This window comes from Aotus nancymaae, unplaced genomic scaffold (assembly GCF_030222135.1).
Source record: "Aotus nancymaae isolate 86718 unplaced genomic scaffold, 86718_ANA_hifiasm-v0.15.2.pri h1tg000002l, whole genome shotgun sequence".
NCBI lineage: Eukaryota > Metazoa > Chordata > Mammalia > Primates > Aotidae > Aotus > Aotus nancymaae.
This window is the reverse complement of record NW_026988413.1, coordinates 29080156-29107237: the sequence shown is the minus strand read 5'-3', so window position 1 is coordinate 29107237 and position 27082 is coordinate 29080156. Positions and strand designations below refer to the sequence as shown.

Genomic DNA, 27082 nt, shown 5'->3' with positions numbered 1-27082 from the left:
TGACTTTGATATTTTCTTTTCTCAATTTATTTATTTTTGAGACTCAGTTTTGCTCTTGTTGCCCAGCCTGGAGTGTAATGGCCTAATCTTTGCTAACTGCAACCTCTGCTTCCTGGGTTCAAGCGAGTCTCCTGCCTCAGCCTCCTGAGTAGCTGGGATTACAGGCTTCTGCCACTACACCCAGCTAATTTTTGTATTTTTGGTAGAGATGGAGTTTCACCATGTTGGCTAGGCTGATCTCAAACTCCTGACCTCAGGGGATCCACCCTCCTTGGTCTCCCAAAGTGCTGGGATTACAGGTGTGGCCATGATACTTTCTTTTATACCCCTGGAGGAAATGTCCATCTTTTTCTATTGTCGATACTCTTCCAGTCTTTATTGCAGACACACTTTGAGCCATTTCTTATAACAACAATGTTGGCTATATTTATTGCATCCTTGTGCTAAGTGCTTTTATTTTGTTTAGGTTTCATAACAACTCTTTATTTCAGCAACAGATTGATAAAGTGGATCATAACAACTTATAGATATTCTTATATTTATTTTATAAATGATGAAACTGAGACTAATGGAGCCAATTAAATAACTTTCAAAGGTCACTGCTGACATTGATTTGATTCTGAAACTAAATTCTTATTGCCATATACTGTGGCTCCTTCTCTGATTATAAAAATGAGCAGTTTGTGTAACTTGAATTGGTCCAGAATTTATTTTTGCCATGCACTTGCTATTTAGACGACCATAAAACTAGTTTTCATTTCACTCGCTTGTCATAATGCTTTACATCAGGGGTTGGCAAACTTGCTCTGTAAAAGGCCAGGTAATAAATATTTTAGGCTTTGCCAACCATATGGTCTCTGTCGCAACTACTCAACTCTGCCATTCTAGTGCGAAAGCAGCCCTAGACAGTACATAAATGAATGAGCTTGGCATGTTCCAATAAAACTTTATTTATGGACACTGAAATTTGACTTTCATACTCTTTTGCATGTTACATAATCTTCTTTTGATATTTTTCCAACCTTTTAAAAATGTAAAAACCATTTTTAGCTCATGGACTGTACAAAAACAGGCAGTAGGCTGGATTTGGCTAGTAGGCTGTAGTTTGCCGATCCTGCATTTTATCATTTTGAAGTTTTCTTTCTTCGTGTCTCCTTTTTGGGTGTTCTTTTGTAATATTGGACTCTAAGTCAGCTTGCCTTGCAGATGGTAGGGTTTAATAAATGTTGGTATGATTTGGGACAGCTAGCTCATGGAAGCTTTACTTGCTTAGTGATTTGGTCTCCAACACCTGTTTTACTAGCACATATAAACACAGATTTTAATTGGGAAAAAGATTTAATCAGTCGGTAACCTCAGATACCATTTTAACAGAAATCGGCTCCCAAATGCTTGTTTCTATGTGTGGCATAGTGGAATATCAGGATTGGGAAACTTCAACCCCAGTCCTTGCTCTACTGTCAATCCTGGTTATTGTTATTTTGGAGGCAAAAGTCACTTTACCTGTCTTGCTCTCAGATTTTTCAGCTGTAAAATAAAAGGGTCCAAATTAGATGCTGTCTTTATCTGAAGTCTCTCTGTAGATGATTATTATGGTCCCCCTGAGATTTAAACTCCCTATATGTAAACTGGGGCCCGATTTTTGGCTTAGCTGCTCCAGAGCAGCAACTTGTGCTTATATCTGCTGGGTCTGTGAATGTATCCAGAGCCAATGAGTCAGCAGTGCCATGAGCTCCTGGGCTTCCGGTTCATTGGGTTTGAATGTTGGGCCCTCTAATTTAGGTTTGCCTCTTGTTCTTGCCAGGAAAACAACAACAACAACAACAAATAAAAAACTGACTGTGTTGGTGAGTATTCTGGGAAAGGCCTCCCAGACCACACAGCTTATGTTCTTTTGGGATTGCTTGCTTAGTCTAAATGACTTTTTAATTTTCAAGAGATGATTCTTCCTGTGGAGGCAACAGCTCTGGCTGCCAGGAAGCTTTTTCCTGATATGTTTTTTGAAATGGTCCCCAATTAAGTTTCCTTTTAGTTACTCTTGCTTTCATTTAGTTTCTTTAGATGTTTTCATTTCATTAAAGGGGATCCAATAGGACCAAACTATGCCTCCTCTTTTTACAGCAGCTCCTTCCCCATCTCTTGGTGGTATTTTTAGGTGTAGAAAACACCTTGTCCAGAGGAGTCCCTGGCCTGCTTCTTTGCCACTCTGCTGTAGAGTCCCTGCATGTGCAACCTTTCTTTGGGTTGTGGCAGTTGAAGAGTGGCATCCTTTTTAGCTCAGTGACTTTCCTGGTTCTCTTTTCTGTGTAACACACAGGATGCTCGCTATATTGCTTCTGAGAAAAAAGCTTGTATTGCTTCTGGCCATTTTCATCCTTTTTAGAGCTTTGTAGATTTCACTGAAGTTTTGTCTTTTTCCTGTGGCTTCCTACCTAGTTATTTCTAGAGGATTTTAAGGTTTATACTTACAGCCTCTTCTGGGGTGAGTCACCATGCCTGACTTTTGCTTCTCAGTCAGCTGCCATTAAAAAAAAATTTTTTTATTGATGTTTTCCAGCTAACATCTAATCTTCCTGCAAGAATATGGAAGTCTCTATAGTGAAATAACATTTTATGTCCCCATGTTTTTGTAGTTCTGTATTGGATCTTAAACATTTTTTTTTAGATATAATTAACGTATCCTAAAGTTGACAGTTTTAAAGTTTATAATTCAGTGGCTTTTTACCACATTCGTACAGTAATCACCACTAATTTGGAACATTTTCATCACCTCCAAAGAAATCTGTATCCATTAGTATATTCCCCACTCTCCCCTCTTGTCAGTCCCTGGGAACCACTAGTCTGTGTTCTGTCTATGGATTTCCCTATTCTGGACATTTCACATAACAAAAGCAATTCAGTATGTGGCCTTTTGTGTCTGGCTTCTTTTACTTAACATAATGTTTTCAAGGTTCACCCATGTTGTAACATCAATCAATACTTAATTTCTTTTTATTTCTGAATGATATTCCAATTGTATGGATATACCACATTTTATCACCAGTTGACAGCAGTTGATGAAAATTTGTTGTTTTCTCTTCTTTTTTTGGCTATTATGAATAATGTTGCAGTGAACATTGGTGTACAAGTTTTTGTGTGGTCCTATGTTTGTATTTCTCTCGGAGATATCTATATCTATATCTATCTATATACCTAAGAGTGAAATCGCAATGTCATATGGGAACTGTTTAACTTTTGAGAGACTGCCAGACTCTTCCAAAGCAGCTGTACCACTCGTAATATATGAGGGGTCCAGTTCTTCCACATCCTTCTCAACACTTGTTATTGCCTGTCTTATTGATTTTAGCTATCCTAGGAGTTGTGAAGTGGTACGTCATTGTGGTTTTGATTTGCATTTCTCTCATGACTAATGATGAAGAGCATCTTTTTATGTGCCTTTTGGCCATTTATATTTATTTTTTGGATAAATGTCTCTTCAACTTACTTTAATTGGGTTGTTGTCTTCTTACTGAATTATAATAGTTCTTTATTCTGGATATTAGACCCTTAACAGATATATCAGATATATGAGATAAGGGTCTAGTATCCAGAATTTGCAACTCCTTTTTTTTTTTTCTTTCTTGAGAGTGTCCATTGAAGCACACTATTTTTAATTTTTATGAAGTCCAATTTATCTTTTTTTTTTTAAGTTTGTCGTGCTTTTGGTGTCACCTAAGAAACCATCGCCTAATGCAAGGTCATGTAGATTTACACGTTTGTTTTCTTCTAAGACTTTTATAGTTTAACTCTTAAATTTAGGTCTCTGGTCCTTTTTGAGTTATCTTTTGTATATGGTATGATGCAGAGGGCCAACTTCCTTCTTTTACACATGGAGATCTAGTTATCCCAACACATTTATGTTGAAAGGACTACTCTTTCCCCATTGAATTATCCTGTCACCCTTGTTGAAAATAGTTGGCCATAAATGTATGGATTTGTGTTGGGCCTTCTTTTTGTAATATTTATCATCAGATGTCTGCCCTCATTCTTCACATTGGTTCCTCATATTGGTGGATGTTGCTGTTATAGTATACGTATTATAATATCTTAACTAGTGAATATACCTGTTAAGCCAGTCCTTTTTGCAAGGCTGATAAGATGCCATTCTCAGACCAAAGTGGATTTTTGCCCTTGAGCTGGGAAAAAATATTGGTTTCATTGACATACAAATTTCTATACCATCCCTTTCTTTGTCCTTAGTGTGGCTGGGTTTTTGTATAAGACGTTTTCTGTCTTGTGTCATTGGCCTGGGAGTTAAAGAGTTAAATAAACCAAGTCATTTATCAGAATCTAGTGAAGATTTAATGTGGTGTTCCTGTTGCTGGGCAACATTTTAGTGGCTGCCCATATAGTGTTTCACTGTAGGTAAATCTCTCAGTAAACCTTTAAGTGGGTTTGAACAATTTGTGTCCCCATTTTCCTTCTGCCTTGTTTCAGCCTTTGTAACCATGTGACTTGTGCCCTGAAGCCAGGTCCTTTGAATCACACCCTGTCCTTCTGCAACCTTTATGGGCAGAACTGAGAAATTTCTAATCCATAACCTCAGTCAAACTGACTCATTGTGACAACTGGTTTCACAAACCTCCCGCTGTATCAGGTAGTTCTAAGATCATTTTTCTAGAATGTCATTTTATTAATATAATTGGATAAAGCAGTAACCATTTGACTTGCTTTCTATGCTCTATAAATTAGCAATTAAGGATAATTACTGCATCTATGAAAGTTTACAACATGAATCAGCAGTTTTGGCAGACTAATTACCCATGGCAGCTTCTTCTCAATCTTAACATTATTCTCCTGAAATTAAAATTCTGATAAACAACATATTCTACTTACATGTGATGCTTATGTTTGTCTGTCTCCCCCTACTAGAATGTCAGCTCCCCAAGAGCAGAAATTTTTGTCTGCTTTGTTTCACTGAAACATGCCACTTGCCTAGAACAATGCCTGGCACATAGTAGGCACTCATTAAGTTTGTATTGAATTAATGTGAATAAATTAGGGAATAAAATTATAACAATGATCAACTTGACAGGTCAAGAAAAATGGCTTGTTTTGGTGCCATATGAGATATAAATTGTCAAGCGTATAGACCCTTGGCCTTTTTCATATTTTACCTGGACATTTAAAGTATTTTTCCCCTAGAAGGTATTTTTCCTTGGTTTTATTTGATGGAGACTGTTAGCTACAGGAAGGCCATTGCAATGTTTTCATTGAGGAAGAACTTGAATAAAGACTGTTGGCAATTAAGACAGGTGAAAGAGCTTAACAGTGGTTGGCAGGTGAAATGGAAATAGCAAAAAGGAGGTGTAGTGTGTTTTTGTTTGTTTTTTGAGATGGAGTCTTGCTCTGTCACCCAGGTTGGAGTGTAGTGGCATGATCATGGCTCACTGCAATCTTGACCTCCCAGGCTCAAGCAATTCTCCTACTTCATCCTCACAAGTAGCTGGGACTACAGACGTGCACCACCACACACTTGGCTATTTTTTTTATTTTTTCATTTGTAGTAGAGACGAGATTTTGCTGTGTTGGCCAGGCTGTCATGAACTCCTGAGTTCAAGCAGTCCTCTCGCCTTGGCCTCCCAAAGTACTGGGATTACAGGCTTGAGCCACAGCACCTGGCCTGTAGTGTGTTTTGAATGCTTTCAGTTTCTGTGTAGTAGGAGGGAAACTAGTTCTTCCCTAGTAGAAATAGTTCTCTTACTTCCATTGTAGTGTACAGACAGTCTTTTTCTTACCTCTCCAACAAGGCAATAGCCAAATGAGAGGAAGAGAGTTTCAAAGGAAAGATGCACACAGGCTAATCCTCTCCTCTGGGAGGAATAGAAATAGCAGTACCTGCCACAATGAATCTATTCCTTTTACTTGGGAGGTTGAATTGGTGACTGCTACTTGAATTCATATATTCAGTGGTATAAAAGTGTAGAGAGCCTGTAGAGTAAAAATCATCTCTGTAATATTGGTTCAAGCATTAACTGTTGTATGAATGACATTTTTGGTACAATAATGCAAAGAAGTTCTGACAGCAGCCTTTAGCATTCAGGGAGAAGAGAGAGTGTACAAAGGAGTTTTGCACAATTACTGTGTACAGGTTGTTTGCCAAAGCCCTTAATGGGGCCAGTATAATAGTTGTAGACCCATTGTCCCCAGGGATCTGATTTAACTAGGCAGAGGCATTAAACGCAATAACTTTCTGATATTTAGAGATGAAAGGGGCCCTTCTCATCAGTCCCTCTGTTCTTGAGCTTCTCAGTGGCATTTGTCAGGCTTGAGAAACAAAGATGGTTTCCTAGGCTAGGTCAGTGCTTGCTTATCAGAGTTCACCTTTGTGAGAAGATGAGTTTTCTTGTAAATGGGCCTTAGCTTTTCCAGCTGGGCTTTACCAAGAGGTCTCCTGGGAATGCTTTATTACATTTTTTGTGAAAACTTGACCAAAATTGAGCAGCAAGCACTAGAGACAGATTTTCTGGTTTGTGTGCTGTATGTAGCTTGGCTATCCTCAGCCTCATTTGGAATTTGTGCCCGAATGATTTCAAGTGCAGGTATTCTACACTGTGCTATTCTTGCTGTGTATTTTGTTTCTGCCACTTGTGAGAAAGAATTGACTATAAATGAGTCAGATCCAAGCTCTCCTTTTCTTCTTTGGCCCTTCTTATTCAGGAACTTCAAGAAGCCTCTACAGTAGTGTACCTGTTCCTTCCTGGCTTTGTTTGGTTTGAGAGCTTATCTTTTGGAATGTCAGTTCCCTGGGATGATGCCTAGGATATGAGTTCTCAGGATAGGGTGTTAGCATGGTTATTTGGTTAGAAGTTTTAGGGTTTAATTGCTGATAATGGGACAAAAATAAAAAGCATGCCTTGTAACTGGATTAGGAAGACAGTCTTTGTGTGTGTGTGCCATGGTATATGACCAGGGATTAGAGTGACTTAGGCCATGGTCTGTCTGCTTAAGGTGTTGGGGATATTGAAACATTATCAGAGTACTAATTTAATGTACAATTAAATATTGTGTATTGGAATGTACAATTTTTTTTATAGAATTACCATAAAAAGGCAGTGTGGATAAGTGAATTGTGATGTATTTGTATAAATTCCCTGGTCAGAGTAATGGTGGGGTTTGGGAGAAGCGGTTGCAAGTAGAGAGGGGCACATGGAATCCAAGGTTCTGGCAGTATGCAATATTTCAGTTCTTAACTTGGGTGGTGGTTGTTCAGATGTTTACTTTTCTTATTCTTTAATTCATACATAAGGGTTTAAATTCATTTGTGTATTTATATCAATATTTCACAATTGAAAGCATTAACTAAGGTAGAGAGGTGAGGGAGCAATGCACTCTAAGTGAAAGGAGCAGCTTCCTTTCATTGTCCTTTTTCTTTTCCTTTGATTCAACTTTGGATCATTCCTTTACTGAGAACCCCATAGTCTTGTCTGAATGGTGTTCTGTGTTGACAGAACCCTCCAACCTTCTCACTACTAACCTTTCAAAAGCTATTTTTTATGAAGCATGGAATTGAGAGTCTTTCAGATCTAGTGAAGCCAGGGCGTCAGCCCCTACCTGTTTGTTGTATTGTGAGTCTCTTCGCAAAGACAATTGGAATAGCTTGGGTCATTTTTTCTTATGCCTCTTCTTCCCTTCTTTCACTTAAAATCCTCCCTTCTTCTCCCTTGCAAATATTTTAAGGTTAATGCCAGTGAGCCTCAGAGCTCTTTTCACAGTTGCAAGTGGGTTCTATGCCTGGCATCTTTGATTAAAGAGATGAAAGGAGCTGCTAACTGCACTTGGGAGCCTTAAGGTGCTTATTAGAGTCTTATGTTTTAATCATGTAGGACATGGGTTTTCTAGATTACTTCTTTATTTCTCTCTTGTACTGTTTACAAGGGAAACTCTAGGTTATTGCATCCGCCATAGCCTTGGGCATGCTCAGTTCCTCCTAATGGTGTGTAGGGACTTATTCCTTTAGCTTCTCCTTTTTTTTCTTTTTTTTTGAGACAGAGTCTTGCTCTATCACCGAGACTGGAATGCTGTGGCGTGATCTCAGCTCACTACAACGTTTGCCTCCCGGGTGCAAGCAATTCTCTAGCCTCAGCCTCCTAAGTAGCTGGAACTACAGATCTCTGCCACCACATCCAGCTATTTTCTGTGTTTTTAGTAGACACAGGGTTTCACCATGTTGGCCAGGCTGGTCTCGAACTCCTAACTTCAAGTGATCTCTCCGTTGCCCTCCCAAAGTACTGGGATTACAGGTGTGAGCTACCCTGCCCAGTCAGCTTCCCCTTTTCTTTTTTTTTTTTTTTTTTCGAGATGGAGTTTTGCTTTTGTTGCCCAGGCTGGAGTGCAGTGGCGCAATTTCGGCTCACTGCCACCTCTGCCTCTCGGGTTCAAGCGATTCTCTTGCCTCAGCCTCCGGAGTAGCTGAGATTACAGGCATGCACCACCACACCCTACTAATTTTGTATTTTTAGTAACGACAGGGTTTTTCCGTGTTGGTCAGGCTGGTCTCGAATTCCTGACCTCAGTAATCTGCCTCCCTCAGCCTCCTAAAGTGCTGGGATTACAGGCGTGAGCCACTGTGGCCAGCCGCAGCTTCCCCTTTTCTTAAGCCTTTCATTGTTTGCTTCAATCTGAGAATGGAAAGAAAGTGTCAGTGGAGATATTAATTTCTTATTAATTGGAAAGAATGAAAGGGGTGGTACTTGCTGGGATGAAATTATAGAGGTCACTGATCTATATCTCTCACATACCTTTTTACCCTAGTCTGTTTATTCTATGACTTTTCTGTTGTTGGATTTCTGAGTCTATCATTTCAGAATTTGGCCCAAGACTTTATGTAGGTATTTCTCTTAAAAAATTAAAAACAATTTTGTTAATTTAGTCATTCAGTAAACGACTTGACATGTCTTTGAAGTGTCAAGTACTATTTGAAATGTTGGGGATACAGTGGTACACAACCTGCATTATGGTGATACGGCCTCTGGACCATTCATTTTGTCTTTCTTCCCCCTTCTTAGGTCCTCTCAGGGTGTGCCATCATTGTCCGAGGTCAGCCTCGTGGTGGGCCTCCTCCTGAGCGGCAGATCAACCTTAGCAACATCCGCGCTGGAAATCTTGCTCGCCGGGCAGCTGCCACACAACCTGATGGAAAAGATACCCCTGATGAGGTAGGTGCTTCCTGAGGACATCGTGAGCCTGTGAACCTAGGTCATAGCCCACTGTCTTCTGTGGCTGATGCCATTTTGATGTACTCTTTCTTTGTATTTTGAGTATTTTCATATTGTAGAGCTGCTGATTCTGGATATACCCACAAGCAGCTTGTATCTGTTGTTTATATGTTTAGTACCTTTCATGGCAGTCGAAGCTTTGCGGCTTTTTCTTGTGCCTTTCCCATAGACTTAGATTTGTCGTGTTTTCACTGCTACTTTTCTTGGAATAGGTTAGGAACATTTCCTCGTAGCCTCAGCCATTTGAAATCATCATTGGTTATGGCACAGCTCTTCTATTAATTTATTTTTGAATTCATTCATTTACATTGTTCAAATTGCAGAAGGATATATAGTGAAAAATATAGTAGTTCCCCTGAGACACCTGATGTTACTAGGGTCTTGTGTCTCTTTCCAGAGATAGTTAAAACCTATATGCTCAGACACTTTTCATTTTGTAATAAATGCTAGGCCCATATTTTATTATTTTATTAAAGATTCTTTTTTCTTTAAGGTTCAGAGGGTACATTTGCATATTTGTTACATGGGTATATTGTGTAATGGTGGGGATTGGGCTTCTAGTGTATCTATGACCCAAATATTGAACATTGTATCCAGTAGATAATCTGTTAATTCTCACCCCCCTCACTCCTTCTCCCCTTTTGGAGTCTCCAGTGTCTATTATTTCTTTTCTTTTTCTTTTTCTTTTTTTTTTTGAGATGGAGTTTCACTCTTGTTGCCCAGACTGGAGTGCAATGGTGCGATCTTGGCTTACCACAACCTCCGCCTCCTGGGTTCAAGCAATTCTCCTGCCTCAGCTTCCCGAGTAGCTGGGATTACAGGCTTGCACCACCACGCCTGGCTAATTTTGTATTTTTAGTAGAAACAGAGTTTCCCTATGTTGGTCAGGCTAGTCTTGAACTCCTGACCTCAGGTGATCCGCCCGCCTTGGCCTCTTGAAGTGCTGGAATTACAGGCATGAGCCACCGCACCGGGCCTGTGTCTATTATTTCTATCTTTATGTCCATGCGTACCCATTGTTTAGCTTCCACTTATAAAAGTAAGAACATGTGATATTTGATTGTCTGCTTCTGAGTTAGTTCACTTAGGATACTGGCCTCTAGCTCCATCTATGTTGCTGCACAGGACGTGATTTCAGTCTTTTTTTGGCTGCCCATCTTTGTTTTTGAGACAAGGTCTCTGTTGCCTGGGATGGAGTGCAGTGGTATAATCATGGCTTACTGTAGTCTCAACCTCCCAGGCTCAAGTGATCCTCCCACCTCAGCCTCCTGAGGAGCTGGGACTACAGGCGTGTGCTAATTTTTATACCTGGCTAATTTTTATTTTTATTTTTGTAGTAGAAACGAGGTCTCACTAGTTTGCCCAGGCTTGAGTTCCTGAGCTCAAGCAATCCTTTTACCTCGGCCTAAAGTACTGGGATGACGGGTGTGGGCCACTGCGCCTGGCTTGTTACAGATTTTTAATCTGGGATCCATGTATCTCTGAAGGCATAGATAAATCCTATGAAATTGTAAAATTTTGTGTAGACTTGAATTCATGAATTGTTTTAGAGGGGGAGTTTTTTATCAGATTCTTTTTTTTTTTTGAGATGGAGGCTCACTTTCTCACCAGGCTGGAGTGCAGTGGCTCAATCTTGGCTCACTGCAACCTCTGCCTGCTGGGTTCAAGTGATTCTCCTGCCTCAGCTTCCCGAGTAGCTAGGACTACAGGCACACACTACCACGCCCAGATAATTTTTGTATTTTTTTTTGTGGAGACGGGGTTTCACCATCTTGGCCAGGATGGTCTCGATCTCTTAACCTTGTGATCCACCTGTCTTGGCCTCCCAAAGTGCTGGGATTACAGGTGTGAGCCACCCCACCCAGCCATTTTTATCAGTTTCTTAAGGGAACTTATGACTCAAGAGTAGTTAAGAACCACTGTATTATTGTGATTTGAGAAACTTCCATGCCCCTGTACCACCATCTCCTCCATCCTTCCCCCATACCCCTCAGCCTCTAATGCCTGCCCCTGCCTTGCCTTCTTTGTGGTCTGCCTTTGACCCCTTAAGTTTCTGCCCTTTGGGCAGCTGCTATGAGTACCAATTTGGCATTGTTTAGTCTTTGGTTTCTACACTTTGAAACATTGGTACTCTCCTTTAGCAGTGCTTTGGCTATCAGAAATGAAATTTCTGGGCTGGCCATGGTGGCTCACACCTGTAATCCAAGCACTCTGGGAGGCTGAGTGGGGAGGATTGCTTGAGCCTAGGTGTTCAAGACCAGCCCTGTCAACTCACAACATAGCAAGACCCCATCTCCAAAAAAAAAAAAAAAATTAGCTGGGTGTGGTGGTGCATGCCTGTAGTCCCAGCTACTTGGGAGGGAGGTGGAAGGATCACTTGAACCTGGGAGTTGGAGGCTGCAGTGCATCATGATTGTGCCACTGCACTGCAGCCTGGGTGACAGAGTAAGACCCTATCTCAAAAGAAAAAAAGGAACAAAATTTCTGGATTCTAATTATTTGTCCTCTGCCCCAACTTGAGGATGTTGAGCAGGTTGGCACCTCAGCTTTTTGTGCTATTCCCTGCTAGGGAGGTAAAGAAGAAAAAGCAAGAGTTCACGTGGATCTTTTATTAATATTTAAGGAAATAATTTAGTTTTTAAAATTATAATAAAGGACATTTTGTTTTAATTAAGAAGATAGTGAAGCAATGGTATAGATAATGGAGATAGAGGAAAAATCTCCCATAATTCTGCTACCAACAGCAATCAGACTAAATAGATTAAAATGCATTTAAGAAGATTAAAATCAGTTTTTTTTTCCATTGGTCTTCCATCAGGGACCACAAATATTGGGAATACTAGTGTATACCTCAGGTTTATTTAATGAGGATTAAGCAAGATAACATGAAGTGCTTAGTGCATGCTTATAAAATACTTAATAAATGTTAGTTGTGGTAATCACTACTGCTGCTTGTTAATTTCCCTTACTACAAATACTCCTAGTACTGTTAGATCAACCACTGAAGATTAAATGTCTTCTAGCATTTTTCTCATTTTGGGCATTAACAAATGGGTGAGCCTACATTTTGAATAGTTTTCTTTTCTTACGGTGTAACAACTTGATTGCTTCCAAGAGAAGAGTATTGACCTTTCTTGGAGCTGACCAAGTTGATTTGCCCAGAAGGGAGAAGTAGCGTGGCCTCTAAGAAAGAAGGGTTGGATTTTAATTTCCTGTTTTGTGGACAAGAATCTTGGGCAGAGAAACACAAGGCCAGTTGGAATTTGTTCTAAAATATCTTAACTGTATCCCATGTTAACAGGACAGTGAAATCTTATCAGAACTATCCTAGGTGAAAGGATACTGTGTAATCTGATCCTAGCATTCTGTTATAGTTCCATATATTTATACAGTCTAGTGCTTTTTGTCTCTCCTGTAGTAACTCAGTCTCACTGTTTCTCCTGGTAACTCTTCAGAGATCCCCGTGAGATGAAATATTTGATAGCTGCAGATTTTATCTTTTCTTAGCCCATAGCCATTATTTCTCCTTCTTAATAATCCAATGTCTCCTCACCCTGCTGTGATTTGGTTTTCCTCCTATTGTGCCCTTAAAGCTGCATCGAGGCAAGTTACCAGTAATGTTGACTGATTGAAAAACCTGATATCCCTACTCTCATTTTGACTCCCCCACCCCCTACCCCAACGCTGACATCCAAGCCTTTAAGGAGGCCTGGAGATGCTGTCTCCTTAAAACCTCTCTTATCCATCCTTGACATTTGATTAATACTGCTATTCTTTGTTTGTCTCTGATAGAGTGCTTAGATGTTGAAATAATAGTCTCTTTGCCCTCATTCTCCTTCCCTCTAATCCTTTCTCCGTATGCTCTCAGATTTTTTTGATACATAATTTTGTTTTTTTACGAGATTCTTCAGTGGTTCCTCGTATTCCAAGACACTTCAGTAATTTCTCATTACCTCTGTGACAAATCTAAATGCCTTAGCCTGGACTACAAGCCCATTTGTGATTTGACTTTTAGACTTCTTTTACTGAAACCCCTCTGGGATGCCAAGCCCCAACCATGCTGAAGAACTTAGGTCTTTTCACAGGCTGGAGTCCTGCCTTCTGCTCTCAGCTCATGCTGCCCCTTCCATCAGTAGTTCCTTTGCCACCTCTGTCGCTGGTGAGCACCTGCTGTCTTTTAAAATTCAACCACTTAAGAAATCACACCTGACATTTCTTTCATCATCCCATCTTTGTGCTGTCATAGCATTCACAACATTTCATTGCATGTTTACATGTTTATATATCTTTACTGGATCGCAAGCTCTCTAAAGAAGAGAGCCTTTCTCTCATGTCCGTGTCTTTATGTGTAGTCAGTACCTGACACAATACAGGTAAACAGTGAATAAACATTTAAGTGAATTATGAGGAAAATAACCTGAGCATCTCCTTTTTGCGGTTGAAAGATTGTGCAACGTGGCACTACCCTTTCTCTCTGGCTTTCTATTTCTTTGGAGCATGTTTAGCTTTTTCACATTCAGGAATAATCAGGGACCTTATTGCTCATTTGCATCCCTTTGTGGCACTGTCCCAAGTATCTTCACGTGATTATTCTTTGCCTTCCATCATGATCTGTTCTTTCAAAGAAACTCAGCTGTCTCCTAAGTCCTGTGGCAATGAAAGCAGCCCCACTGTACGCCCGCAGCCTTCCCTTCCCTGTTCCAAGCTAATCCCCAGCGTTGCCTAGCTACTCCAGGCAGCCTAGATACTGCATGGATGGGCACTGTAGGAATTACATATTTATTTCTCACAGATTTTTTGAGCTCTTGCTGTTGGTAAAGTTGTTTGTGGTTTCATGAGAAATAAAGAAATGCATGTCATAACCACTAAAGAACTTACTCATTTAACTAAACACCACCTGTTCCCCAAAACCTATTGAAGTAAAAAAAAAAAAATTAAGAAATACTGTCTTTAAAAAATAATAAAAGAGAAAAAGTAAAATAAAAAAATAAATATTTTGCTATTTTTGTTTGTTTTTGAGATTGAGTCTCACTCTGTCACCCAGGCTCGAGTGCAGTGGCATGATCTCGGCTCACTGTAACCTCTACCTCCCAGATTCGAGCAATTCTCCTGTCTCAGCTTCCCAAGTAGTTGGGATTACAGGCGTGTCCAACATGCCTGGCTAATTCTTTTTTGCATTTTTAGTAGAGATAGGGTTTTACCATGTTGGCCAGGCTTGTCTCAAACACCTGACCTCAGGTAATCCACCCATCTCGGCCTCCCAAAGTTCTGGGATTACAGGCATGAGCCTCCCAAAGTGCTGGGATTACAGGCCCAGCCATATTTTGCTATTATTAAAATAAAAATGAATGTCATAATCCTGTGTTCATTGGAGCTGTTGAGGACTGGGGTAGCTGGGGAAGGACGACAGAGCAGGATTATCAGTTACATATCCAGATGGTACAGTGGGATAGTTGGAAGAGAAAGAGGGACAAAAAGTGTTGCGTGTTGGGCTGTGTACATAGTAATTCGTTAAGATTTTATGTTGTGGGGTTTCATCTTGTCCCCATAGTTTTAAGAATCTCTCTGGTCAAAGAGAAGATTGGAATTAAAAGCTTAATTTCATTATGGTAGACATGACAACCTTGCTTGGGTCTGGGACTGCCAAGCAGGCTGTCAGATTGCCTGCAGTTGGGCGTTCTAAAGGAAAGAGTAATTTTAAGTCTCAGCTACTTAAAAGCCACTTGCTTCTTAGATGGGACTCTGGGGCATCATTTGAATAGACCACAGTTATTCTTCCTATTAGACCATTCTGGCCCTTATTTGAATAAATGCTTTGAGCAGATTTCATTATACCTGACTCTTGGAGTTGTTCTGCAAGATTCTCTTAGGATAGACTTCATCAGATAACCTGGCCGTCCTTTGTGTGGACACATGGACAACACTGGCCTCATTTCCACAAGGACTCTCTCTCAGAGTGCTCTCTTGCCCTTGGGAGGAGTGATGTGGTCAGTTGCTTTCCTGCATAGCTCTTGGGAGTCTCCTGATTGCCTGTCTTCTTAATTAATATCTTGTCCAGTTATTGAATTTGCCCAACTCTGAATGGCACACAACTTGAGAGGGCTTATTTAGGAAAGGAAGATTGCAGAAGCTAGATTATTAGACCTCCAGTGTGGTTTTCTCTCACTGACCAGTGACTAAGCAGCTGGAAAACATGAGGTCCTAAGAGGAAGATGTTTCTTCAATGAACCTTAAAAATTTTTTAGAAAAGTTCTGCCTGGTTGGTAGAAATTGGAGGTTTCCCTGCAGGGGCTGGATATTTTCCTGTGAACTGACCCTTAATAAGTGAGTTTTCACCAGTCGTGGCCTTCTTCAGGAGCATTGGTCTTGTCAGAGCTTTTCCAAGTATTTAGGAAAGCTGTGTGTTACTGAATTTTAAATATTAATATGGTACTCCGGACTAAATCTTAAACTTATCTATAGCTGGGTATGTTTTTAGAGTAAGCTGATCCATAAGGTAATAAAAATGTGGGAGGCTGTGTTCATTGGTTCAGTGCTGTTTCTGTGATGTGGTTGATAATTGGGATCATTTGTCAATCATCAGACTCTTTGGTGACTGGTATCTGATTCATTTTTAGGGATTGAGGTAGGGGGTTAGAAATGAGACATAAAATCAAGGTGAACTTGATATTGCCATTGAGTGAATTGCTCCATTGTTTGCTGGTGCTTTGAGGAGTTTGCATCACATAAGGGAGTATCAGTTCATTTTTGTATATTTAAGAGTCCTTACTCAGGATCAGTTCTTTCTAGAACCTCATGATTTATGTTATGTAACAGTACTGTTTTTATGAATACCAGCCCAATGGGTTGGTGGACTTGGCCACCTTTTGATTGGTTTCTGGTTTCCTGAAAGTCATATGGATGTTTTTCTTCTAGAAAAGCTTGTTGGGTGACTTCATGGAATAATTAGCATGGACCGAAAAGGTTAACAGAGGCTTCCTTTTGGGCCACCAGTTTACTGTTTTGCCTTTACTGTGTGTAGCTTGAGTTCTGTGATTTGAAGAGATTATAATAGACAATATATGCATATTGTGAATCACTTTTCCCTTTTATACTTTGCATTTTTTTCGGCATATGAGCTCTTACTGATCATATGTTCCTTGAACACCTATCCCTTCCCTCCCCATTTCTGTTCTAAGAGAACTTGGGACATTCAACCAGGTCCAGACTATAAATTCAAGTGCCAGTGGCCACTGTGCCAGTGGCTTCAGAGGAGAATCTCCCTTTGTCTGAACCATCCCAGGTGGGATAGGGTGGGGAGGGGCAAAACCATTCCTTTGTATATTATCTTGAGATGACATGGAGACATGTGGTTGTGTGGCTCAGTCCTCGTGTCTGTGCCTGGAGCAAGTGAGAGGGAAAAATCACTGTTATCAGGTGGTACTTTATCAGGGGCTGTTACTGGTGTCCTCCCCAGGATGCTGGGACCTGTAAAGGCTTCAGACTAGAGCAGAAGTAGAAGAGACACTTTGAGGAATATCTTCTTACTGTTGCTGATCTTTAAAGAGGAGGGTGGAGATGACTTAAATAAAGCTCTTTCTTGAGCAGGGGATTCACTCTGAAATGAGAACACTAGAATCCTGTCTCCAACAATGGCTTTAACTGGTTTCAGGCTAGTTTAATAGGCAGTGAAAGTGTTTTATAAACTGGAAAGAGGTAGAGAAATGGAGGTGGTAGTTGTTATTTATGAATTCCCTCTGCCTAGGTGGGTTCCTGGAGCCTGGACTTCCCATTTGAAGGAGTGGGTTGATATGTATATACGGCATTTAGAGCAGTGGCTGGCACATGGTATGTGCTATAAAAGCATTGGCAAATGTTATTCACAAAGTAAGCTATAACTCTGAACAGACAGTGATAGGGAAAAAGTCCTGCTGCCAGTGTCTGGAAAACTCTGTGGCCTGTTTTTAGTGTCTGTGCTAGTTTTAAACCAACTGCTGGACCCTCCTTTTTTATGAGCCCCCTAAGTGTGTGATCTGCATTGTGTGCATTTCATTTTTACATTCTCAAGGTCCAGTGCAGGGCCAGGACCACGGTGGGTACTCAGACATTTATTGAAGGAATGAAGTTGCTTAAATGCTGATTGGCATCTGGAACTAGGCAGTTCTCATGTGACATATTTGTTTTGTCTTTCAGCCTTGGGCATTTCCAGCTCGAGAGTTCCTTCGAAAGAAGCTGATTGGGAAGGAAGTCTGTTTCACGATAGAAAACAAGACGCCCCAGGGGCGAGAGTATGGCATGATCTACCTTGGAAAAGGTGAGCTGCAGGGAGAGAACTAATTTCTCTGAAGTTCCTTTAAGGATCAGTTTTCTTGCCCGGGCACAGTGGCCCATGCCTGTAATCCCAGCACTTTGGGAGGCCAAGGCAGGTGGATCACCTGAAGTTGGGAGTTTGAGACCAGACTGACCAATATGGAGAAACCCCATCTCTACTAAAAATACAAAATTAGCCAGTGTGGTGGTGCATGCCTGTAATCCTAGCTACTTGGGAGGCTGAGACAGGAGAATTGCTCAAACCCAGGAAGCAGAGGTTGGGGTGAGCTAAGATTGCACCATTGCATTCCAGCCTGGGCAACAAGAATGAAACTCCGTCTCAAAAAAAAAAAAAAAAAAAAAACACCAGTTTTTTTGTGGTGGAAGGCCAATGTGGGTTCTGGTGGAGGAAGCTCTAGGACAGTTGGCTGAAGGTGTAAATGGAAATGCTTTGGGCCCTGGGCATATGGAATATATAGGTACAGAGGAACGCCCCCAGTGGTCCTGTTCCTTGTGTACCCCTTTTCCTGCTTTCCTGGCTTGGTTTGGTGCATGTAGTATGGAGTTGCATTCTTCCTTGTGTTTAGGCCATCAGCTCATGAAACTCAATGGCTCTGCGCTTCTAGGTCAAAATGCTAATTGAATTTCTATAGATTTACTTTTGCATCTTCTATTTCTTTTATCTATCTTGTGGCTTTTCTTCTTTGCTTGGGAACTCTTTTGAAAAGGAAGATTCCTTGAGGGCCTGTGGTTTTTTGCAGCCTACATGTCTTGTAATGGAATGGAAGAAACACAGATACTGGAGTTGCATAGATGTAGAATTCTGATTTCCTACCATGTATTCTTACTTAACCCTGAAATCGTGTAAGACCTAGTTTCTTCATTTGTAAGTTGTTGAGAGAATTTAAAGAGATAGTATAGGCTGGGCACGGTGGTTCACACCTGTAATCCCAGCACTTGGGGACTGCGAGGCAGGAGGATCTCTTGAGCCCAAGAGTTTGAGACCAGTCTGTGGCCACATGGTAAAACCCCGTTTCTGTGGAAAAGTTAGCCAGGTGTGGTGGTGCACACCTGTTGTTCCAGCTACTCAGGAGGCTGAGGTGGGAGGATCACCTGAGTCTGGGAGGTCGAGGCTGCAGTGAGCCATGATTATGCCACTGCACTCTAGCCTGAGGGACTGAGTGAGGCCCTGGTTAAAAACAAACAAAAAAGGGAGATAGTATGTGTGAAGCACCTCACTCTGGGTTTTTGTGTGTGTGCATACATATATACACCTACACCTATTGTTTAGCTGGGCCAAATGGCTCATGGGATATTAGGTGTTCTGGGCTTTTTGGATTAGGTAGTAAGAGAGTAAGATTGAGGAATGGAGTTGGAACAGAAATAGGACATTGAAAGAGGAATTGATAGGGTGTTCTCCAGAAAGCAGTCAGATGAAAATGAAGTTATGTTCCTTGAACTATTTGGGGAGCAGATTTTTTTTAAGTTTCCTGTGATTCCTTGATTAAAACCCTTTCAGATAGCTCATGTAATGGAGTTGACTTGGATAATCTATTTGAATCGGATAGTCAGTGCTAGCAATAAGCAAGCAGGGTAGAATGTCAGTGCTAACAGTATTCTGCTAAGGCTCTGTTTTTAATGATAGAGGTCTTAGAAAAATGAGCTGGGAATGATGTTGGAGGTATCTTTTTCAGTGTCCTACCTTGTAGAGAAATACCTCTTTTTAGCCTCCCCAAAAATGGCTACCTGCTTCTTGTTTGAATGAGAAATTCTAGAAACATAAGGACTCTTTTCAAAAAGGGAAATAAGTAAATAAGTTTGCTTTTTACCCATATTCTCATACTAAGAAACAAACACTTAAAGATAATTATTGATAATTACTGGTTAGAAAAAATGTACAAGGAAAAGAAGTATACTATCTTCAAAATGCAATTGTTTAAGAATTTCATTACCTAAAAAATTTCAGTTCCATAACAGCTGGTCAGTCTTCTCTTACCCCACAAGAGACCTTACTGGACCACAGATGATTTTGGGCACAGATACTTCTATAAGTAGACCACCCCTAAGAGTTCATTTTAGTACCCTTGGTCTTCAACCAAAATGGCCAAATTGTTTAAGGAAGCTGACATTTTTAATTATCTTTAGTTGTTTTTTAAAAGTTTGCTTCTTAAACTGACTCATATTACAAACTGGATATAATTTAGTATGTTAACATGCTAGTGTTTGGAATAAAAACTGGCACATAGTAGGTGGTCAATAAATATGTACTTAAAGAATGGTTGAAATTACCTATATCTTTCCATTTTAAAGGTAAAGAAATGGTTTAAAGTTTAATATTTTCACTAAGGTGTTTTAACTAACTCTTAATGCCAATTCTATTATAATGAAAGAAAACAATGTCTTAGATAGTTAGCATTGGTGTATTTTATTTTATTGTTACCTTTTTTTTTTTGAAGGGGGGGAATGGTAGAATTTGAGACTTTGTGGTTAACCTAGAACTTTTTATTAAAAAAGAGATGATTAGTCTTCTGACTTTTGAAGACAATAAAGTCACCCACCTGCTCTGAATACTGTCTCCAGATGTGACTTGGTCAAATTCAGAATTTGGTAAGTAAGAAGCAAGAATGAAACCCTTGAAAACAAATTCCTGTTTCACTTTCCTATCTGCCACATTTTGTTGCCTCTCTTGAGGGTCCACCGTAGGGGAAGACATTTTTCTCCTTTTTGCAGGTGCATTCAGAACTCACTTTTTAGAAGTGGGCCATTTTAGAGTGGGCCATTTCAGCGTGCTGTGTGCCAAGAAAATGTCTGGCTTATTGGATGTGCTGTGGATTGGTTCATTTTTATGGTCACTTACTTTGTTTGTATCCGGGCTTCGTTCTTTCCTCCCCCTGACCTCCTAGCACTTCACTGCTCAACTTTTCCCTTAATCATTGAGTCCTTCCTTTTGATTTTTCACTCTTTGGGATTCCTGTTGCTTAGAAGAACCAATGTAAAATTTGCTAATGTGTCTTTGGCTGGCCTCAGCAGTAACCTCAATGGAAAGGGTCAGGTGATCCACACTCACCCTCCGAACCTGAACATTCTTTATATAAACTCCTCACTTCAGCTTTCCTTGGTAGGAAAAGAGGCTTAAGATTTACCCCTGCAGAAATTTGGGCATGATAATGGCGAGGCCTTAGGTTGGGCTTGGAGGCGATGTATGTACCCATTACTACTCGCAGAAGTCAATGTGTAGTATGTGGAATATAAATCTTACAGAATTTTATTCTGTGCTGACATTACCTATCAGTTAGACTGCTGTGTTTCAGGTTATCTTGGAGCTTGTTCTCTGCCATATTAAAGATTTTTATGTGATTTTTCCCTCATAGTTGTCTTCCTTTATGGTTTTGGATGACAAACAGAGATTTAAGAGAAAATTCTGAGTCTAAAAGCTTTTTCAATAGCATCGAAATACAATTAATGTTTCAAGTGCCTGGGTAGAACCTAATCAGATTGGGTTTTATGTTTAACTTCATTTTTCTTGCCAGGTCTGATGGCTGCTTTGTGAGAAATGAGAAATCTAGCCAGTGTTCTCTCAGTGTCTCTGTGAGAACAAGAGAAAGTCTTTGTCAAATGGTGTGGCTTGTCTTGGTGTCCTCTTGGAGCAGAGAATAGGACATTCCTGAGAAAAATTGGACTTTCTGGCATAATGTGTGATAGGCAGCCCTAAATGAATCCGTCTCTCTGATTGTACAGGGTGAAGGGACTAACTTTTTCTAATTCTTGCCATGCACTTGGCACTGTGCTTGGTGATTTATACATATTATTATTTAATTCTCACAAGAACCCATCAAGGCAAGTGCTCTCCCCACTTTAGAGATGAGTAAATTAAGATGCTGAGAGAGCTTGTTGAAGCTATTAAGCAGCCGGATTTGTGTTCAGCTCCAGGCCTCTACTCCTCCAGTTACTGCTTTATAGTCTCTTGAGCTGCCAGCTGCATGCGTCTTGCTTTCTTGTCTGTCTCCCATGGTTCCCGAGATTGCCTTTGGCCGGAAGATACACTAGAAAATTAAAAACAAATTCCTGAGAAGAAGACTGATAGACCTTTGTGTCCTAGAGACTACATATTATGGGAAAAGAGGTTTCCTGAAAAACCCAGTGCTACATTGCTGCCTTGTCCATTTCTCTAGCAGCATTATTCTCCTTGAGGAGCTAAGTGTGAAAGTGGTCCCATTTGGGCTCTGTTGCTGTTGGAGGCAGGTTTGAATCTTGTTTTTAAATACTCCCTTTTCCTCCTCAGATACCAATGGCGAAAACATTGCAGAATCGCTGGTTGCAGAGGGCTTAGCCACCCGGAGAGAAGGCATGAGAGCTAATAAGTAAGTATTCATTACTCCTCTGTCTCTCTGACTTCTTGAGACATCAAGGGAGGTTGGGTAGTCAGCTGTAAATTGGCTTTGTTGCATTTTTTCATTCTTGCCCCCAGACATGGGTAACTGCAGGGCTTTCACAGCTTCAAGGATATTCTTGCCCAGGTATAGATTATTCTGAGCTAGGAAGTCACTCAGCATTCATTAATGGTGTTTGAGGTATATGACTCTTTTAAATACAGGCTTTGAGACTAGGCAGTTCTGTTCTTTATAGTCATAAGAGTCAACAAGTCTTAGACCATAGATATTCAGTTCCAGAGTATTTATCTGTCTGTTTAGCTAGTCCCAAGTATTTATTGAGCACTTACTATGTGCCAGACTGTTTTCTAGGCACTGAGAATATAGTGTGAACAGACTTAGCTTCTGCTAACATTTTAATGGGGAGACAGGCAGTAAGCAAGTAGCTAAACAGTGCAAGGAATAAGTATAGTGAAAATTAGTGGGTGGATAAATAGAATACAAAGAAAAATCTCTTGTTTAGAATCTGAAGAAACTGACAAGGCCTCATTTGTTCTGTTTTGAGAGTCAGGAAAAATTTATATATCTTCAAAGTCTTTTAAGTCTGTGTTGTTTATGTATCTGTAGTTGCTTAATAGGTAAAATTTTTTTTTTAGCCAATATCGATGTGAACCTGTTAGAAAGGGGTTGGGGGTTTGTCAGGTTTATAGTATGTATATCATGTTCAGGTTCACTAGTGCTGGTTCTCAGTAGGATGGATTGCAGCTGGCTTTCAGTAACACTTTAGTTTCTGAAAAGTGCTACATCTGTACAATTCGGAGGCTGTAATAATGCTGTTTTATTTCATTAAGTCCTTGCTGTCTTACATGACTGTCATAGCTATAGGAAAGGCTTTAGAGAAATATTTGCATGAGGTATACCAATGATGAGGATGAGCAAAGGCAAAAATGCACTTTTTGTGTTCTTTCTGCCTTCACAGACTTAGGGGCCAGGTCTTTCACCATGGACGTCTGTGGTCCTTTCTGACTGCGAGGAGACATTTTCTGACTCTCTAATTGGGGTATGCTAGTGGGAATTTGTTGAATTAAGATATTTGTTTTGGTGGTGTTTTTGAAAGTATGCCAAAGCTGTATCTTAAGGACAGTTACTGGCTTGATTACCGTTTCAGTATTTTTTGGGAATTCAGTTTGCAACTAGAATGAATAATAAAAATATCTCACGGCATGATTGGGTCATCCAACAAAGAAATCTTTCCTGGAGTATCAGTGCTTTTCCTCCAAAATTGTTTTGACTTCAAGTCACTTTTTCCCAGTTCTGTGTTTGGTTCAGTCTCTTACGCTGTATTTCTTCATCTAATTTTGACTGTGAATTTGGATCCCTGGGGGCGTAGTTGCCTTTTGGAGTAGGGGAGGGAAGAGAGGCGAAGACTTCTGGCTTGAGAAATTGGTAGGTTGTCCTTGCTTAGGAATCCCTCCTGCTGAAGAGGGGAAGAGATTCAGTTTATGCATACAACCATTGATGGCACCGGGTGTTTGAGATTATGCAAAAGCCATGCAGTTTCTTGCTGCCTTTAGCTTAGATATAATAGAGAAAGAGGAGCCATTTCTAGCCTTTTTTAAAAAAACTTGCTTTGGTTTGTCTACTGATATTTTGGCGGCTCTAGTACGTGGTTTGGTTTCTTGCCTGATGAAGGAGGAGGCTTCCATTTTCAAGCTGCTTTTGTCTAGCTTGCCTTATTGAATGTGTAAGTAGTTTGGGGGTAACATTATCTGTGATAGCAGTATTCATTCCATATTTCCCAGCCTTGTTCTGTAAACTAAGAGAGAGAAAGAGTGGTTCTTACTTGGCTTCTCTGCACTACTGAGCTGTGCCTGGATTCCAGTTCCTGAATCTGGGTTGGCTAAATGAAGCTCTATCCCCTGGAGCAGCTCTAAGCCACTAACTTGTTCTCTTCTATTCAGTGATGGTGGCAGTATTGACATGTGTGTTCTTTAGATCGTCGCTTTAAATGCTCTTACTATTTAACCTTTTGTTGAAGGAACAAGTCTGGAATCTAGAAATTGCAGTCATGATGATTTTCTGGTTATAGGCTTGGGTCTTAAGCCATAGATCTGAAACAGAGCTTTGATGTCTTCAAGGGGCGAAGATGCTGAAGAAACCCTCTGTCAGAGAGCCTCATATTTCTGTTTGTGAACTCACTAACCACTCTTGTTTATTTTTTATGTTCCAGTCCTGAGCAGAACCGGCTTTCAGAATGTGAGGAACAAGCAAAGGCAGCCAAGAAAGGGATGTGGAGTGAGGGCAACGGTTCACATACTATCCGGGACCTCAAGTATACCATTGAAAACCCAAGGCACTTTGTGGACTCACACCATCAGAAGCCTGTTAATGGTGAGGCTGGCGGGAACAGACAGATACGACTCAGGGTGATTTCTTTCTGTTTGCACTCTTTGCTTCTTGAGGTTTGTAAAATCTAGTAAGCCTTTCTTATACTTATTTAGTATCCATGGGAAATCCTTCAGGGTAAAACAGCACCTTAGTATTTCAGAAGGGAATTTGGATTCAGTTCATGTAGATCACATCAGATACATTTTGAAGAGGCTAGTCCTGTGCTGTTGCAAGGTAGTAAATTGCTGGTATTTTGCACATTGGTTATGTTCTGTTCCCTAAAAGAAGGCTACTTAAATACTATCCTGAAACTTAGAGGTAGAAACATGTATTATATATATATCTAAACATATACAGTCATCCTTCATTGAGATTGGTTCCAGGACCCTGCCCCCATCTTCCTCCCGGGGATACCAGAATCAAAGATGCTCAAGTCCTTTATATAAAACGGTATAGTATTTGCCTATAACCCCCTCACATCATGTTGTATACTTTAAATCATCACTAGATTACTTACAATACCTAATACAATGCCTACACACCACTTCATTCATGTAGACTCAGCATAATACTTGGTATGTGGCAAATTCATGTTTTGCTTTTTGGAACTTCGTGGAATTTTTTGTTTTTTTCTGAATATTTTTGACCTGTGGTTGATTGAATCCATGGATGTGGAACCCATGGATACAGAGGGCTGACTGTATGTGTATTTATGTGATATATAGTTTTTGGCCTGATTTTGAGATCTTGCTAACTTCAGACTTAGTAAAATAAAATTATTACCAATCTTAAGTTACTAATTATTTTTTGCTGGGTGCCTGGTACTCAGGTGAACATCCTGGCTTATGGATAACAAACCTTCAGTGTGAGCCACGAGGTCCCAGAAGGTTCAGAAGATGGAGAAGCAGGTCTAATCTGCATTCTCCAGGAATCGTTTGTGCAAGAGTGTGTTATATAAACCCTTATGATCTGCCAGTGCATCCTTACTTTTCAGAGGGAGGCTTTCTCAGGGTTTTCGGGGAGAGGAACTGTGTTAAATGCAGTTTGATTGAGCATTGTTTATCCTTGGCAAGATGTTTGCTAAGGGCTTAAGCTGTCTATTCTGTCATGCAGCTATCATCGAGCATGTGCGGGACGGCAGTGTGGTCAGGGCCCTGCTCCTCCCAGATTACTACCTGGTTACAGTCATGCTGTCAGGCATTAAGGTCAGACCATACTCTTGGCTACGTGGTGGGTATAGAGTTTGTGGATGTTCAGTGATAGATTCTTCTACTTGGGGACTTTGGATCTGCTGTTTTGTCCTAATGGGGGCCATTAACATTGATTTTAAACTTTGTAGTGTGACAATTCTAATTGGATCGAATAACTTTTATTTATTTATTTTTTAAAGTATTCTGGGTCTGTTTGAAATGAGCTGTGCTTAAGGATTGTTGAGTATGTAAACCTAGAGAAATGGAGCAATGAGAGGCCATGAACTTTGCTGAATATGGTTGCATTAAGCATTAATGTAAAATATTTATTTTGGTTTTTAAAAAATCAGTAAGGGACCACTTTTTACTGTAATTAAAATTGTTGTCCTCATGATAATGTGAGTTTTATTATCTTCCTTTGCCAAGAAGTCTGAGATGATATTTCCAGTCCCTTTTTACCAGTGTGTTTTAAATTAGAAGGCCTGATTTAAGACCTTCCTGAGTTTAGCTTTGTGACATGTGTGCTTTTTGGAAGGCTTGGCGTGGGGTGAGAGTGCCTAGCACGCACATTTAGGCTGCATTACTCACCTACCTTGCTTTTGCTTTAGTGCCCAACTTTTCGACGGGAAGCAGATGGCAGTGAAACACCAGAGCCTTTTGCTGCAGAAGCCAAATTTTTCACCGAGTCGCGACTGCTTCAGAGAGATGTTCAGATCATTCTGGAGAGCTGCCACAACCAGAACATTCTGGGTACCATCCTTCATCCAGTGAGTGTGTCTGTGCAGACTGGGTTGCGATGGGCTAGGGATGCATTTGGGTTTGAAGAGCAGGAGTTTGCTTCTCTTTCTCTTCTTTTTCCCTGTATTTAACATTCCTCAAAATATTATGGCAGGATTATTATTAATATCTGCTGATTTTTCAGGCAGATATTAATTTTGATTTTGATTTTCTAGGGAGCTATCATTTATCTTACAGAATTGGACAATTTTCTCACCTTTAGGAAATTAATCTCAAGTGTTACTGGGGAAGAGGAAGAGGAACTTGATCACGTACTTATCTAACTGTTTGGTCCTAGAGGTTGCTACATTCATTAGAAGTAGAACTGAAATTTGTAGAATAGGGTTGGTGAGTTCTAGAAGTCAGCTAGCTGAAGTACTGGTAGATCAATAATGAGGAAACTAAGGTATGGAAAAATTATTTTTTGTATTCCAGGCCTTATCCAGCTACCTCTTAACTCTGCTTTTAGCAGGGAATAGATTCTTTATGTTCTTGTGCTTCCGATTGTTGAAGTTTTTACCTTATTGTGCCCTTTGGTAGTTGGGTTATTCTTGGATGAAAGATGGCCTTCTTAATACCTAAATTTGAATGGATTTTCATTATTGTAACCTGTGTCCAATACAGTTAAGCTACTTATTCTTTGGCTGGATAATTCTTCCAGTTGTGGAAGGTTGAGAGACTTGGTTTGGGGTGTGCCAAGGTCATGTCTATTTTTTCTGGAGTGCTGTCTGGTCATGCCCTGCCAGATGGCTCTGTGTCACAGTAGAGTGTGAATTTTAATTCACTGGGCAAAATGTAGCTTCCTTTATTC

The 27082-nt window shown here is 40.3% G+C and overlaps 1 protein-coding gene across 1 annotated transcript in view; it reads left to right on the top strand.

Moving 5' to 3' along the window:
* SND1 (staphylococcal nuclease and tudor domain containing 1) overlaps positions 1–27082 on the top strand; it is a 444881-nt gene that overhangs the window by 26901 nt on the left and 390898 nt on the right. Inside the window, exons 2-7 of the mRNA XM_012473984.2 lie at positions 9048–9197; positions 17430–17550; positions 21829–21907; positions 24147–24307; positions 25418–25509; positions 26103–26261. Of these exons, the coding sequence (XP_012329407.2) occupies positions 9048–9197; positions 17430–17550; positions 21829–21907; positions 24147–24307; positions 25418–25509; positions 26103–26261 (762 nt within the window). The remainder of the gene's footprint in view (positions 1–9047; positions 9198–17429; positions 17551–21828; positions 21908–24146; positions 24308–25417; positions 25510–26102; positions 26262–27082) is intronic.